Here is a 17,728-nt window from a genome sequence, read left to right as displayed (position 1 = left end):
TACGGCAGACCTTAAGGTGGCCATCCTGCAGCAGAAAAACTTCAGGACCAGACTTCAAAGAGAAACTGCTGAGCTTCAGTTCATCTGCAAATTTGACACCATCAGCTCAGGATTAAACAAAGACTGTGAATGGCTTGCCAACTACAGAACCAGTTTCTCCTCCCTCGGTTTTCACACCTCAACTGCTAGAACAGGGCCTCAGCCTCCCTGATTGAACTAACCTCGTTATTTCTAGCTTGCTTGCATATATATACCTGCCCCTGGAAATTTCCACTACATGCATCTGACAAAGTGGGTATTCACCCACGAAAGCTCATGCTCCAAAACGTCTGTTAGTCTATAAGGTGCCACAGGATTCTTTGCTATTTTAAATTGTTCCTTCCCATCAAAGCTGCCTTTTCATTAGCAGATTGTGCCCCTCCAGTCACTTTCAAACCACTTTGTAGTGTAAAGCTGAACTGGAAACTCTTCGGTCTCCTGAAACTGGCAGAGTAAGCTACCGCAGTAAGAGAATTTTTAAATGAATGAAAGCTTTAAAAGATTTTGGAGATTCATGAAATTTTATTTCCCCTTCCTGTCTTCCCAGTGTTAGCTATGTGTAGGGCCCTACCAAATTCATGGCTGTGAAAAACGAGTCACGGACTGTGAAATCTGGTCTCTCCCCATGAAATCTGGTCTTTTGTGTATTTTTACCCTATACTATACAGATTTCACAGGGGAGACCAGCGTTTCTCAAACTGGGGGTCCCAACTCTAAAGAGAATTGTGGGGGGAGTTGCAAGGTTACTGTAGGGGGGTTGCAGTATTGCCACCCTTACTTCAGCCACCCAGCTCTGAAGGCAGCTCAGGAGAGTGGTGGCTGTTGGCCAGGTGCCCAGCTCTGAAAGCCGTGGCCCATCAGCAACAGCGCAGAAATAAGGGTGGCAGTACCATACCATGCCACCCTTACTTCTGCGCTGCTGCCTTCAGAGTTGAGTTAGAACCCCTACAGTTACACCACTGTGAAATTTCAAATTTAAATATCTGAAATAATGAAATTGATGATTTTTAAAAGTTCTGTGACTGTGAAATTGACCAAAATGGACCGTTAATTTGGTAGGACTTTAGCTATGTAGAAGCATAAAAAACCAGAATAGACAGGTTTTGGCAGTTTATTATTAGATCTTTATTTTGAAATACCTGTAGGTTTTCAGTAAAATACTCTGAAAGTGAGGAAATGCATGTCGTGAAAGAGCTTAAAATAAATCTCTTTTCATTAAGAATTCCATATTGTAAGCCAGTGGATCTCAAACTTTTTTACTGATGACCCCTTTCACATAGCAAACTTCTCAGTGCAACCCTCCCCATAAATTAAAAACATTTTAAAGTATATTTAACACCATTATAAATGCTGGAGGAAAAGCGGGGTTTAGGGTGGAGGTTGACAGTTCACAGCCTCCCATGTAATAACCTCACGACCTCCTGAGGGATCTTGACCCCCAGTTTGAGAACTCCCATTGTAAGCAGTCATTGTTTGATATTAGTAATACTAATGGATGAATTTGTTTAATCACTTCTGCATCACCTCCTGGCGAGTGCAGTTTTATTGATAGATTCCTTTTGCCTGTCTGTGTATGCATTTCTCCAAAAATTTTTTTCCAGGTTGTATAGCTAAGTATTCGAAAGTTGATCTGGTTACATGCTGTTTGTAAAATTTGAACATTTATGGATGCCATAGTACTTTATGTATCTTCCTTAATTGGAGTTTGTTTTCAAACTTCACATTATTATTTATTATTATTATAATTATTACACAGATGAAACAGTTATTTCAGCCCCTTTCGGCTCTATGCTGTAGGAAGTACATAGTAAGAGACAGTCCCTGCCTTAAAGAGTTTGTCTGATTAATTGATAAAATTGGTTTAGTAACCTTGTACATGTAGAATAGCCATTTATATTTTGGTAAGTGCACGTTGTTTTAAACCGAACACTAGTAAATTGCAGGTTGAAGTCCAGAAGCAGGGCCTCTTTAATAGATTATCCAAAAAAGTGCCTGATTTCCAGAAGTACATATGCAAACTGGCAGTTTATACATGCAAATGAATACTGGGATGTATAAATTGTCACTTATATCCACCAATATTTAGTGTGTTTACTCAGTTGATGTAACTGTATGTACAGTTACGCAGGAAATTACATAATAATTTTTGAAATTCTTATTCTTAAACAAAATTCCAAAGTAGAGTTGAAGATCTGAATCTTTGGATGTTTATCTGAATCCATCCTATTAAGATTTCCCCATTGCTATTTATTACAATACTTTAATATTTGTCCAAGAAAAAACACACCAACCGATTAATATTTAGAGAGAGTATGTGGTGTTTAAAGATTACAGATCTATGGCTTTTAAAGCAGGATGGTAACTGGCTGAAAGTCTTACTTGATCCTCTCCAGTTCTTGCTACGATTTTCACAAATGATGACACTTTTCAACAAGATATCGCTTGCCAGCAGCTACCAGCTGATTGAGCTAAAGGCTATATAGTTATGTATTTGGCTGAGTTTTATCTGTCGTGGACAGGCAGGGATCTGGAAACTGGTTTATCAGCCCAGGACAATCAATTGCTTTTCCAGTCCAAAACTTGTTCAACATTTGCAGGTCGAAAGCTGCCATTTCTGAACATCAAAGTACATTGAATAGGTTGTATGAAGTCGGCTTTTAGTTCCACACTTCTTTGAGGTAAGATAAGGCTATGTAGAAATTAACCTCCTGAAAGTAAGTGAAAAACAATGCAAAGTGACTGGCACAATGGATTGGAATAAATTATATATCCTCTTTGCTAAGTCATAAGTTCAGATCCTGTCCAGGTTATTGCTAGCTTGATATCTAATAGCTGTCTCTCTGCAGTATGTGAGATGAACTGGGTTACTCTTTAGTCTGTTTCGTGGTGAGTTGGCATCTGAAATGTGAGCATGTGGTGCCAGCATACCTGGAGTCATTGCTAGTAGTTTCAGCAGAGAGGCCAGAGATTGAATGAACATGAAACGGAACAAGCTTCTCGGGGATAGTGGTGGAGCGGCGTGGTGGAGTTTGCACTACCTGTGCTGTATCTGTTTTGTGGCTAAATGGAAGATTTCCTTCTGTGGAGAACTAAGATAGTATCTTTTCCCAAGCAGCCAATTACCCTACAATTTGAAAACTTTTTTTTGTTTTGAATATATTAAGGCAGTTTTTCCTGTTCAAATGCACAAAAAATAAGGGGTTTTATTTTTTGGTTTGCTTTTTTAAGCAGACACTTGGAAGAAACCTTGTGGGTCAGTTGAAAGATCCTGAGAGTCTGATGGTAATTAATGCTGCATACAGATAAGGACTAAAATATCTTTGTTGACTGCTATTTCCAAGTGTCTTTTTATATATGAAAACTGTTTCCTTCTGTCAGATATGCTGCTTGTTCCACTCCTGTTTAATTATCGTTTTGTTCTTATTCATATTCTAATTGTCTTTTAATTTCTATCACCTTGTGACATCTCAAGCAACAGGAAACTGGGTAGGGAATGAACTTAATTTGACATCCCTGAGATAACATGCTACTATTACAGAGAGATGAGGGAGGCAACCTTTAGCCCTGAGCATTTTATACAAACAAAACAGCAGGAAATAGAGATGATTGTGGCAATGTAAACAGTCTTTTTTACTCTCTAAAAATAGCCAATAAATGCCTGATATATTTAGGTTTGGGGGGGCTCAGAAAAAGATGCCTTACGTTCCCTTTTAATGTGCCTATGTAACTCATCTGAATGATAAATGTGGGTGAGGTAATAATATATTTTATTGGACCAACTTCTGTTGGTGAGAGAGACAAGCTTTCAGAAGAAGAGCTTTGTGTCACTCAAAAGCTTGTCTCTTTCACTAACAGAAGTTGGTCCAATAAAAGATATTACCTCACCTGCCTTGTGTGTCTAATATCTTGGGAGCAACACAGCTATTACTACCTGCAAACAACAATGGAAGATCTCTCATCTGAATGGTAGTGTTTGTGAAGTATACATGCCCACAAGCAAAATATACAGAACTTATATATGTACAGGTATAACTCACAGCAGGTTTGTTAAGAAGGGGAAATTCAGTTACCTCTAATAGTGATTCTATGAAAACCTGGCTTGGCCCCATAAATTAAAAAAAAATCTCTGAACTCTTTGAGTACCTATGGATTAACACTAGGGAATACTAACCCTAGAGTGAGAATTGTGAATTTATGGTGCGTTTAGAGGAAGGGTTTACTCTTTATCTCTCATATTTTTTCCTTGCTTTTGCAGGTGCATATCTTTCTGAATCTTTGATTCTATCTCTTTAGTTTTTCTCTTCTTATATTAGCTTCTAAGACCAGGGAAAGAAAAGAAGGGAAGAAAATCACCCTGGAACGCTTTTTACAGTGGAGAGACATTAAGTTTTCAACTACAACTTTCAAATGTGTCACAAACTGAGTATACTAATGCTCATAGTGATTACGTATAACATTTTTTGACCAACCCCTTTTTAAAAATCCTGTTTCTGCAGTTTGATTTAAATGACCCCTGCCCTGCCCTAAAAAGCACTGCTCTACTTTTAACAAACCTGATGTATCTGGGTTCTAAATAATGGCTCTTGTAAAAATGTGTTAGTAGTAACACTGATTCCATTAGAAGCCTGCAGTAAAGATGTGAATGGCAGTTATCTTACATGCTAGTAAAAATGTTCTTCGCTGGGATTAATTCTTGTAACTTGAGTTTCACTTTATCCAACTATCTGGGTTTTTAGTTTCTGTGGGTTAGAAACACAGATAAGCCCCAGAACAAATTGCCTAGGGAGGTTGTAGAATCTCCGTCATTGGAGGTTTTTAAGAACAGGTTAGACAAACACCTGTCAGGAATGGTCGAGTTATTGCATAGTCCTGCCTTGAGTGAGGGGTTCTGGACTAGATGACCTACACTTATGTGATTCTGTAAAGAGAGACTTGTGCTTTTTCCCCTTTTGGATAAATGAACTTGAATTTAAATATACAAAAAGGGGTTGGGTGCAGAAAAAGGAAAGAAAATTAGAAATAATTCTTTTTTGTTTTCTTTAACCATGAAGCCTTCTTTGGACTGTTGGGAAAACAACAGAAAATGTTAAGATTTAAGATTAAGATGCTTTTACAGTGATGAGGATTTTGAATTTGAGGGTGGTTTGTTTTTTTTTTTTTTTTGTTTTGGTTAAAGTGTGCTTTAAGAAATTGCCATTTTCCAAATGAAAACAATCTTCTGAAGCAATATCAGCCAGCGGAAAATGCTTCACACCAACAAATACTGAGGCTCGAGTTCTCCCAGTTCTTTACTGTCAGACTAAAATGCAAAATTCAAGAAGTCACACACAATCTCAGGGGCTTTTACAGCAAGGTCCACTTATTGACTTTTTGCAGTGCCTCCTTGATAGGTTGGAGTGACAGAAATACCTATGAAATGGATTACACGTCTCATGTTGCGATACAACTCCACAGTGAAGAAATAGATTGCTAAGAAGTAAATGGGATAAAACCCAAGTGTATCTTCAGCTATTAAAAAGTGGTGCTTTCCACCCAAATGCAGCCCTGTGTGAAAGATATATGGCATACTCCCAGGGATTTTCCTTTGATTTTTCTGACAGAAATGTGGGGGGAGGAGGTGGAAAGAGAGGAAGGGCTATGGGTGGAAAGCGGGAAGTGGGAGAACAGAAATAAGAAAATAGTCTGTGCTTTTCCTTGTTTTACTCTTCCCCTCTTCAGCCTTTCAGATTTTCTTTAAAGAGACTTTCAAATGACTTTCACAGATCCTTGCTCACAGCCTGGTTCCCCTATGGTTTGTTTTTTATGGATGGACAAGTGTGCATTGGTGCCTCTGGGAGTGCATCTTAATACTGCTGAGGGCAACTAGATTGTCCGCAGCAGTAGAGCTCTGGCATAAAGGGGAGCGGGAGAATAAATAATAGAACTGGCAGGTAGGAGATGTTAGAGTCGCATTCCATGCCACATGAAAGCATCTTGCTAATAAGTCTCAAGGGAAAGAATCGGCCTGGAAAATGTAAGGTTTCTTTTAAAACCTGTTACCATAGAGCCCTTTGTGTTGTTTGTCTTAAGGCTGTACAGTTGTGCAATAGCACAGGTAACTTCAGTCAGTGCTGTATCTTATTTTTATCTTTAAAATGCATCATGGTATGGAGTGTGTGTGATCCCTGGGATGTTTTTCCTGACTACAATATGTTGATGAGGTTTTGAGAATACTTGAAATAAGTGCATTTGAGGGGACTTGTATATAGAGTCTTCTGAGCCCTGGGAAAAAGTGAGGAGTAAAGACTTGGAGGCTTTCATTGATTCTATTCACCGTAGTCCCACCTATCCAAAGGTCTTTGTTTCCATTCTGATTAGGATAAATTTTTCTGTTTTATATTCAAGCATGTATTTAGCGTAACTGAGAACTACTTAGAGCTGGGAGTTAATTTTAAGATTAGTGTCTTTTCTGCTGTTGGTTATCACAGTGTTTTTTTCTTTAGCCTGTAATCCATAACAAATGATTCCAGGTCTTCACTTTTAAGATGTTCTTGAAAGACACAAGATCTTTTAGGGCTGGTCCAGACTGGGGGGGGGAAATCGATCTTAGATACGCAACTTCAGCTACATGAATAACGTAGCTGAAGTCGAATATCTAAGATCGAATTACTCACCCATCCAGACGGCGCGGGATCGATGTCCGCGGCTCTCCGTGTCGATTCCGGAACTCCGTTGGGGTTGATGGAGTTCCGGAATCGATATAAGCACGCTCGGGGATCGATATATCGCGTCTAGATTAGACGCGATATATCGATCCCCGAGCAATCGATTTTAACCTGCTGATACGGCGGGGTAGTCTGGACGTACCCTTAGAGAGGGGCATTTCTTTTTTCCTTCACTCAATCCTTGTAATTACTGTCTTTTGCCTGCCCTTTTCAAGGCAAAAGGTCTGTTTCTCAAGAACTTTAATGTAACTTTTTCATGTCCCTTTGCAGAGCTTTTAATATGGAGTCAGTTTCCACTGATTTCTAAAGTGTATAGATAAGCAACAAATGTATATAATAGTAGGCTGTTTTCATTCATCCTCTTCACTAGTTCATTTATCGCATGGAGTTTTGTCTGTTGTGAAAAATCCTGATTGAAAGCCCATCTTGGTTGAAATTCAGAGTTAAAGTAAGATGATTGTGCCGTACTTTATGGTTTGCAAACGAAGGTGTGCCTCTGCTATAGAAGTATAGTCTTTCATTATTTCTCCGGGGGTTTGTTCTGGTGCTGTGCTATCCATTTTGCCAGTTCTTTGATTCTGAACCATGCTCTTCTTGCTCTTTCCATCTCCATAGCTCAGCTCTGACTTCGTAATATTGGCATGGATCATTCTTCTTTTTTTTCATGTTATTTTCCGATGGTGGTACAAGAACAAATCTCACTGTGTACCGTGTGCAACACCTTTTTTTATCTGTTGCTCTCCAGAGGGCTTATCAAACATTAGTTACGCTTCACAACACTCGTGAGGTAGTAAGATTTTTTTAATACCCATTTTGCAACTTGAAAACTTTGAAGGTGGAGGTACAAGGAGGTATGGAACTTGCCCAGGTTATTCAACATGCTAGTAGTGCATTTGGGAATAGAATTGACTCCCAGCCTCATGCTTTAACCACTAACCTCACTTTGCTTTTTGTTTGTGACAGTGGAATATTTCAGGAAGATCATTTTTCATACCTACTCTTGCTTTATACTTGAGCAATGTAAAGCCTTCCCGATGACATCTGTTTTGAAAGTACTTGCTTGCTGCATCCAACCAGAGAGAGCTAATTGAATAGCCGTAGCAATTAATACATTTAATTTACTAATTGTAATGAATGTAATGATTTTCTTTTTTCTGTGGAGATCGTAATTGTTATCAAATTGAAAAACTTGTGGAGCATTAATGTTTTCTTTTGGTTTGCCTAGAAACTTTTCTCTGTCAGTGACATAAAAAGCTATCATTTTAGTGTTGAGAGTAAATTCAAACATAATCTTCTGTTATGACAGTGGATATTAAGGAGCATAGAAAACAAGAATTTCTTTGAGGTAGTTTTGCTTACAATGATTATCTGTGCACTAGTTTGAAATTTCAAAATGTTTTGTCAAAGTGAGGCTGATAACTTATCTGTTTTTTTTAAACAGGAATATGAAACTGCAACAACTCTTCCTTGGAAACATTTTTGTTTGGAGGTGAAAAAAAAAACCCAATAGTGATAAAGCACTATTGAAATATGAAAACTGTAACTTGTTCCGTTCATTGGTGGTAATAGCATATTTTAGGAGAGAAATTTTTAAAGTCTAGTTTGAATGAGAATAGAATTGTTACCTTGAATAATATCTTGAAAACCTTTCAAGAAGGTTAAGGTAAAAATTTTGTTTTTTTTACTTGAATGATATTTGCAAGGCATGATAAATGAATTAACTAAAAGACATGAGCTTATTTTTTTTGTATCTGTTAAGTCAGTCCCTATTGAGCAAGAGAGAGAGAGCATGAGGACTGCCTTCAGGGATGTAGGCCTTGACAAAGAGGTGTACTTCTCAAATACAACTAGTAACCACAGCAGAATGTCTCAAAGCCAGCTGGTATGATCAAGCTTTTTATTCCAAGATAGTTGTCTTCTACCTTCTCTTACAGCTGAAATAATGTTTAGCATTTATATAATGTTATGCCCATTGAAGACTTGTAAAAAAACAAAACAAAAACTTATTCTTTTGGGGCTTATCGGATAACATAATGGCCAGAATTTTCAATGCCTGAGATGCACCTGAACAGGCAGGCAGGAGCTTAATCAGGCACGTGAGGAATTTTAAGAAGTGACTTAAAAGCATACGAAACATACTGTATTCACTGGAGTTATGGGTATGAGCTTCCGGCCCCTTGACCAAGAGGGATTTTTTAAACTAGATATTAACTTCCCCAATACTTAGTTCCACAGGGAACTGGGATTGCTCTTCTGTTGGATTAGGGCCTAAGTAGTGCATCTGGATTCTCCTTTGCCTCACACAAATTAGGGCTCAGTCACTTGCTGTTGAAGGTCCTGGCTGATGCGAAGCCTCTTCTCGTCTCCCCCCCAATTTCTATCTCAGACTGCATCTGGCAAGGCAGAGGATCAGTAGCTACATGCTGCAAGGTCACCTCTAATGGGTCTAATCATCTCTGGGACTCCATTTTCATTGCAGTTGTTTTGGCTTCTGCTCTAGTAGGGTATGTGAGGGGATGCCTGGCAGCTGACAGTGCAAATGAGAGCTCATGAGATAAGTACCTTAGTTGGAAGCAGAAATCAAGTAATATTTGGGAAGGTTTACACTGGTGTTTGGGGAAAGGGAGTGAAAAAAAGAAAGAAATTACACAATTCATATTTGGTCCTCAGTGTAACTATGCAGTAAGGCACAAACCCTTCCTGAGCACTCCTCTGACGATGATTGGCCTCTACAATACTGAGCTACAACACTTGTGTGTCTATATTTGCCAACCTTTAGATCAGCCACCTTTTTTTAATCTTATAAGTAGCTGTTTCTCCTTAAATTGGAAAACTGACATCTAGTGGACAGTAGTTCCCTCAGCTTGTGATATATAGTATTGTATACCTCTGTTTCATCACTTTTAAATTCCTGGGGATATGCATTTCTTTCTGTAATCCTTCACTCCAATCTGCATGTGTGTATGTATCTGATATGTATATTTACACATCATAAAAATTGAACTGTATACTAGTGGCAATTATTTTGTAGCAGATTACATTAACATTTTGTTGAATGAATTCAGCGTAGGAATATTTTGAAGACGAATCCAAATGAAGAGTTTAAAATTAAGCCCCCAGGATTTTAATGTTATAACTGTGCTTGAACAGACACACACAGGAAAAGAGGCTGGGGGGAGCTTTTTAATGTGCTGGATATATCTAAGGGTATATCTATACTATCCACTGGATTGACGGGCAGCGATTGATCCAGCGGGGGTTGATTTATCGCGTCTAGTTTAGATGCGATAAATTGACCCTCAGAGTGCTCTCCTGTTGACTCCGGTACTCCACCAGGGTGAGAGGCACAGGTGGAGTCGGTGGGGGAGCATCAGCAGTTGACTCACTGAAGTGAAGACACTGTAGTGAGTAGATCTAAGTATGTCGACTTCAGCTACGTTTTTCACATAGCTGAAGTTGCGTAACTTAGATCGATAGCCCCCTTCCCCGCTCCCCAGTGTAGACCAGGCCTAAGAAACCTCCTCCACTCTTTCTAAAAGATATGCTACAATTCAAATAGAAATTGAGGTCTTGATGCAGGAATTATTGGGTATAGTGTATAAATCGAAAAGTAAATGTATTGACTCTGAAGATCATAGAGAAATAGAAAACAAGTTGAGACACTTGTATGGTGGAATTATTACCTAAAACCAGGTTAGTGTAGGTATTCACTATAAGCATTTTATTCTTCTAAAATACTTCTCATGTTATTTAAAATGTGAGTTCTGAGCCATTTGTAATTGTTTAAGTTCTGCAGGAATCACTTTGTAATACACAAAACCTCACATTTCCTGTATAAAAGTACTTGGCTTTTACATGTCTTTAATATCAGTCTTTTGTGTCTTATGTTCAAACAGATGGATGTTTGTTTTTGATATAATGTAATATCTAAAACTCCAGTACTGCACAAAAGCCGTATATTGTTGAAAGGTGGACTCATTAACATTTTTTGTTTTTAGTCAATGTTTTATGTCCTGATTTTAGAGAGCCAAGTATTAATATAATAAATATTCCTTTCTGTTCTGTCCAGCTGGGAGGTGCCAGCATGCCTTCAGTGCTTTTTCTTTTATCAGCAGCTGAGAAACTAATGGTGGTTTATCTGCCACCAGGGCAGCAGTTCATCTCTCCATAAGGAGAAGAGTGTCTTCTGCATGACACAGATTGTAATTAAACCACTGCCAGGTAGCACTGCTGTCATTCAGGCTGATGGCCCTTTTCAGTTAACTCTTCCCTTGTCTGTTTGCCCATTTTAATGTGGATCCCAAGAAGAAATGTTAGCCAGCTTGCAGATATTTCTATAAATATAGCCGTGCTTGGTTAAGTGCATGAGAGGGGAGCATGAGTTGGTTTGTCATGGAACATTTAAAATCGAGGTTACTGTAGTACTTTCAGATGTCTCTCCCCACTCCACATTCCCCTTGTAAATTGTAACCAAAGTTAATTTTTTAAAGAAATTGTGTTGACAATGATTGTTGTTCCATATTCACTGTAAGTTGTAACACTCTGATCTGGGAACATATAAAACCTCAATTCTGTAAAGATTTACCCATGTGTTTAATATGAGTGGGATTACTGATGTGCTTGTAGTTAAACATGTACAAATGTTTGGCAGAATCAGGGCCTAAATGACATGAAATTTATTTTTTACTTTAGATCATGGAATATATAAAGAAAAAAATATAGTAATAATGGAAGTGTAACATATACAAAAGCAAGGAAAGTTGGATCTAGAGTAACTTATCCAGATAAGTGGTATGGCTTATGGGATAGAGGAAAAATGTCCAGAAGGTTGCACAGCTTTGATGGCAAAGCTATCTTTGAATAGTCTTCCTGAAGCAGGTTTTATTACTAAATTGTTGTAATTATTTGTTTCTTCTGGAACCCAATGGGTCCAAGGTGCTTTCAGACACTAAATGGCTGGTATTGTTAGCAGTGGACATGGAGACTTATTCTCTTCTGGTAGTGGTGCCTCTAAGGGCTTGTCTATACTACCTGCCAGATAGGCGGGCAGTGATTGATCCAGCAGGGGTCGATTTGTCGTGTCTAGTCTAGACACGATAAATCGACTGCCGAGTGCTTTCCCGTCAATTCCGGTATTGCATCAGGGTGAGAGGCACAGGCGGAGTCGATGGGAGAGCGTTAGCAGTCAACTCACCACGGTAAAGACACCATGGTGAGTAGATCTAAGTATGTTAACTTCAGCTACGTTATTTACATAGCTGAAGTTGCGTAACTTAGATCGATTTCCCCCCAGTGTAGACCAGGCCTAAGTCAGTGTTGAGGCTCCTTAAGGGGGAGAGGGGGGTGTGTGGTGGGGAAGAGGGTGGTGCATGCTTACATTTTGTCTGTGCAGTATCCATTATGTGGATAAATAGGACTTCAGTCTCCAGGGCTGTCACTCTGGCACCTTTCACCACCACTAAATTCCCTTAGCCTAAAAACAAAATCCAGCTATATTTGGAGAGTGTAAAATGGAGCCAGGCAGGGCAGCCACCTGATGTGATTGACATAAGAATACTGCACCACGTTTTTTACTTTGTTCATCAAAGCTGTTCATGTTCGACGAGGAAGCTAGAGAGGATTGTTCACAATCTTCAGCAATAGTCCGGCAAGGTCTTTAATATTAGTATTTGAAGCTTTAAAGAAAGAGCTGAGGCATCCCAGCTAAAAAGGGTGAAGCTGGAACAGCTCCCATGTAGCAGTACAGTGTAGAAAGGAGTAGACCTCAGGCCCACTCCTTTGAGTTCACAACTCTGAAATGCCCATTTCTGCACTTTTCAATGGTGCATCTATGGCACTTGCTTGGGATCTTTTGATTTGCTGGCCTTTGGTTTTGTGTGCAAAAGTCTCTATCTCTCTCCCAGCCCCCCCCCCCCCACCCATGGTATATATAATGCATATACATATGTATAATTATGTATGTGAAAGTATGAATAATTTGTAAACCTTGTATGGTGAGGTTGGGAAGTTGTTCTGCTGCTACTGTTGGACTCATATGGCCACACTGGTAATTTGCTAGTTCCTTTAACAAAAGGTCACTAAAACAGAGCCAATCAGGAATAGCTGCCAAACCTTTTAAAATGTGTTGGGATTTATTATTACTTTGAAAATTTAACCCTTAATTGATTTTTTTCCTACTTAGGTGTACAGTGTATATATAGTGTCTGAGAAACTTGTTGTATGTAAGACAACTATTTAATATTTAGTATATTTAAACTAAAGCAAAGAATATTTTTATTAATGTAACAATTTTATAATAGTATTCTTAGGTAGCACAGAAATGCATAAAACCATAAATATACTGTAGAAATCAAACCTAGTACATTTGAAAACCTGTGTTGATTTAAATAAGAGAGACATCCAGCCAAGATCACCGTGAGCCTTGTGCAGCATTTTAGTATCTTTGATAGGTTTCAGAATGTTTTAGCCACACATTTGAAATGGCATTTCCATAAAATGATGCACATTCTTCCATTTCTCCTAAATAATTGTGTTTGTTGTTAATTTGAGGTGACCATGAGGCTTAATAGTTCAGTTGACTGTTGCATGAACTGTTCATAATGAGCATTTTGTTATTTCTCTTTATTTCTGTAGGCTGTTCAGTTAACCCCAAAACGATGGCTGAACCTGCAGGAATACCAGAGTAAAAAACTGATGGCAGACCATGGGGTTGCAGTTCAGAGATTCTTCGTGGCTGACTCTGCGAATGATGCCCTCGAGGCTGCTAAGAGACTAAGTAAGTTGACTAGTAATGGGTGATATCTGCTTCGCTAGATACCAGCCTGGAAAATAAATTGCCTTGTAATAAGTTATATTAGTTGCACACAATCTTAAATTTGATGTTTATTGTAGAGGTTTGAAATATCATCCAGGCAATAAGTGCTTGTTTCATTGCACATGTGAAGTGAGCTTTATAACAGCAATATTTTTCAGAGTTTGGTTTTATTTCCACTATAATGTTATTTTGTAAACAGCATATAACATGGAGTCTTTAACATTGCTTATGTCAGTTTTAATACATTCAGAATCAAGATTGCAACATTATGAGTGGCTGCTATAGAAATCATTGTGATGTCATGAGCAGGGTCATGACTTTGAGAGCAAGGGACAGAAACAGATGAACATCTTTAAAAAACAACCACCTTGTTTTCAAACAAAACTCTGTTCTAACAAAGGAAGAAAAGAAGTGTCAATAAAATTACTTTTAAACAGATTTATATTTGTGTATAGTGGGTTTGTTCATATGTGGAATCTTAGTCACGTAAAGGTGAGTGACAAAAGGTGTGTAACAAAAGCCAGGAAAGGAACCCAGATGTGCTAAATCCAAATTCTATGCTTTGTTCATGTTCTCTAACAACATTGTGGCATACCTGCGGGAAGAATTTGGCACAGAGTATGGAAGTACACAGTGTTCCTGTGTCACAGGGACTTTTAACTCAAACATGACAGAGTAGCAGTGCTATTCAAAGAGAATGTGGTTTGGTAAATCACCTTGCTTTTAAGCATTTTTGAAAAATCTGATTAGTATATTTGATAGCAGCTTTTCCTTTTTTTTTTTTTCTACTTACAGTTCTTAATCAGAACAGATTGGCACCACAGCCATCATATTACTCTTGGATAGTCAGTTTTCCAGAAATAGTCTGTTTAGCAATAAAAAGCTGTGTTTTGTCTGATGTTTCTGATATTCATAAGCTATTTTACAATAAATGTACCGTTTAGGTAAATATTCTCAAATCTTGCAAAGAAGAAAGTAAATTAACATGGTTATATCAGAGACCTGAACTGACCTCCAGGAGCTAGATGGTATTAATACAGTGGTGTGGTGAATTGCTTAACATCATTAGAATTGTGGACTTTTCAGTAATTGAAACTGATTTAAACCTTTTGATGTTGACAGAAATATTAAACCCTATTTTTAAAATTCATTTCAAATGAACATTAAATGTTTTTCATTTTGGTCATTGTGCAACTTAAACTAACAATGATGTGACGTATTAGGTGTTTGATAGATATGATTTTTAAAAAATTGTCTGAATAAGAAGCCCTTTTGTAATACCTGTACATGTTTGTTGTTGAAACCAGTTAAGAAGCTAGGTTTTAAAGCATGGCTTGTCTCAAAGTGCAGATGTTATCGTGATTTGTTGTGCAGTATTTTAGCTTGCTGATTATGTGCTTGAGATTCTTACTGTCAGCAATCTCTGTCTAAAAAGTGCACCTTAATATTAGAAAAGCATGGAACATGACAGTGCAAATGTTAAGGCAGAATACTTCTGTATACATTCATTTTGAGAATTTTTCAGTGTATTTCAATACAGTAGTCTCATATTAACATGTTTCTGTTCAGCTAGGGAAAGAAATGCCAGTTGAAAGTATCTAAAATATTAATCTGCCTGATGAAATACTAGAATAATTGAAATAACTTTTTTCAAGATTTGTTCATTGAAATGACCATGCATCCTGTTAGTTTGAATGGACCTCTGGATATTAAAAAAACTTTGTATATTAAAAGAAAAACTTAAAATATCGTGAGACCAGATTCTGCCTTGAGTTATTTGTATACAACTTCACTGGGTGCATTGGAATTTGGTCTCAGGTTTGTAATGCAAGTCAATGTCAGTAAATGTGAAGTTTACCTTTCCTGAATTTGTGGAATTCTGATCTTCTCTGGAGCCTCTTGCTATTGATTATTGACTCTTCTGAGTTAGAATTAGACTAACAGCAGTTGAGTGAGAAGTGTTCCTTTTTGGATAGTTTCTCAGATCACTGTCTCCATGACAAATAGGAATGAGGATATGGAGGTAGATATTACCACATCCGAGGTAGAAGCCAGACTCGAACAGCTTAATGGGACTCAATCAAGGGGCCCAGATAATCTTCATCCAAGAATATTAAAGGAATTGGCACATGACATTGCAGGCCCATTATCAAGAATTTTTAATCAATGTATAAACTCAGGGTTTGTACCGTATGACTGGAGAATTGCTAACATAGTTCCTATTTTTAAGAAAGGAGAAAAAAAAGGTGATCCAGGTAACTACAGGCCTGTTAGTTTGACATCTGTGGTATGCAAGGTCTTGGAAAACTTTTTGAAGGAGAAAGTAATTAAGGACATTGAAGTCAGTGGTAATTGGGACAAAATACAACATGGTTTTACAAAAAGTAGATCGTGCCAAACCAACCTGATCTCCTTCTTTGAGAAAGTGACAGATTTTTTAGACAAAGGAAACTCAGTGGATCTAATTTACCTTGATTTCAGTAAGACATTTGATACGGTTTCACATGGGGAATTATTAGCTATATTGGAAAAGATGGGGATCAATATGAAAATTGAAAGGTGGATGAGGAACTGGTTAAAGAAGAGACTACAACAGGTCATACTGAAAGGTGAACTGTCAGGCTGGAGGGAGGTTACTAGTGGAGTTCCTCAGGGATCGGTTTTGGGACCAATCTTATCTAATCTTTTTATTACTGACCTTGGCACAAGAAGTGGGAATGTGCCGATAAAGTTTGTGGATGACACAAAACTGGGAAGTTTTGTCAATACAGAGAAGGACCTGGATATGATACAGGAAGATCTGGATGACCTTGTAAACTGGAGTAATAGTAGTAGGATAAAATTTAATAGTGAAAACTGCAAGGTCATGCATTTACGGATTAATAAGAATTTTTGTTATAAGCTGGAGACGCATCAGTTGGAAGTAACAGAGGAGGTGGTTGATAACAGGATGACTATGAATGGCCAATGTGATATAGCCGTGAGAAAAACTAATGCGGCCTTGGGATGCATCAGGCGAGGTATTTCCAGTAGAGATAAAGACGTGTTAGTACCGTTATACAAGGCACTGGTGAGACCTCATCTGGAATACTGTGTGCAGTTCTGGTTTCCCATGTTTAAGAAGGCTGAATTCAAACTGGAACAGGTACAGAGAAGGGCTGTGAGGATGATCTGAGGAATGGAAAACCTGTCTTAGGAAGGAGACTCAAAATGCTTGGTTTGTTTAGCCTAACCAGAAGAAGGCTGAGGGGAGATATGATTGCTCTCTATAAATATATCGGAGGAATAAATACTATGGAGGGAGAGGAATTATTCAAGCTCAGTACCAATGTGGACACAAGAAAAAATGGATATAAACTGGCCATCAGGAAGTTTAGACTTGAAATTAGACAAAGGTTTCTAATCATCAAAGGAGTGAAGTTCTGGAACAGCCTTCGAAGGGGAGTGGTGGAGGCAAAAGACGTATCTGGCTTCAAGATGAAGATTGATAAATTTATAGAGGCGATGGTATGATGGGATAGCCTAATTTTGGCAGTTAATTGATCTTTGACTGTTAGTGGTAAATATGCCCAATGACCTGTGAAGGAATGTTAGATGGGGTGGGATCTGAGTTACGACAGAAAATTCTTTCCTGGTGAATCTTGCCCATATGCTCAGGGTTTAGCTGATTGCCATATTTGGGGTCAGGAAGGAATTTTCCTCCAGGGCAGATTGGCAGAGACCCTGGGTTTTTTTTGCCTTCCTCTGCAGCATGGGGCACGGGTCACTTGCTGGAGGATTCTCTGCACCTTGAAGTCTTTAAACCACTATTTGAGGACTTCAGTAGCTCAGATATAGGTTAGGGGGTTGATACAGGAGTTGGTGGGTGAGATTCTGTGGCCTGTGTTGTGCCTTTTGACCTTAAAGTCTATGATTCTATAATTCCACAATTAATCCTTCTGAGGGCTGCTTTATATTTCATGCTTATTTTGAGAAACATGACTGAAGTTTTATAAATGGATAGTCAAGGCCAGTAAGTTGTTTGGTATCCTAATCGCAGTCATTTTCATAGAGATTACCTATACTCCTTTTTTAATAAGGTAGCAGTGCAAATGCATTCAAACATTCTATCCCATACTGCTTCTGCCCTTCTTGTTCTAGGAGCTGGATAGAGATATTTAACCCCCAAAAG

The 17,728-nt window shown here is 38.3% G+C and overlaps 1 protein-coding gene across 1 annotated transcript in view; it reads left to right on the top strand.

Moving 5' to 3' along the window:
• The window catches only part of SUCLG2 (succinate-CoA ligase GDP-forming subunit beta), a 220,251-nt gene that overhangs the window by 35,124 nt on the left and 167,399 nt on the right, over nucleotides 1–17,728 (top strand). Inside the window, 1 exon segment of the mRNA XM_050957476.1 lies at nucleotides 13,377–13,518. Coding sequence (XP_050813433.1) covers nucleotides 13,377–13,518 — 142 coding nt within the window.

This window comes from Gopherus flavomarginatus, chromosome 6, assembly GCF_025201925.1.
Source record: "Gopherus flavomarginatus isolate rGopFla2 chromosome 6, rGopFla2.mat.asm, whole genome shotgun sequence".
NCBI lineage: Eukaryota > Metazoa > Chordata > Testudines > Testudinidae > Gopherus > Gopherus flavomarginatus.
Note: the sequence above shows the minus strand (reverse complement) of the source record. Positions and strands in the feature narration are given on the sequence as shown.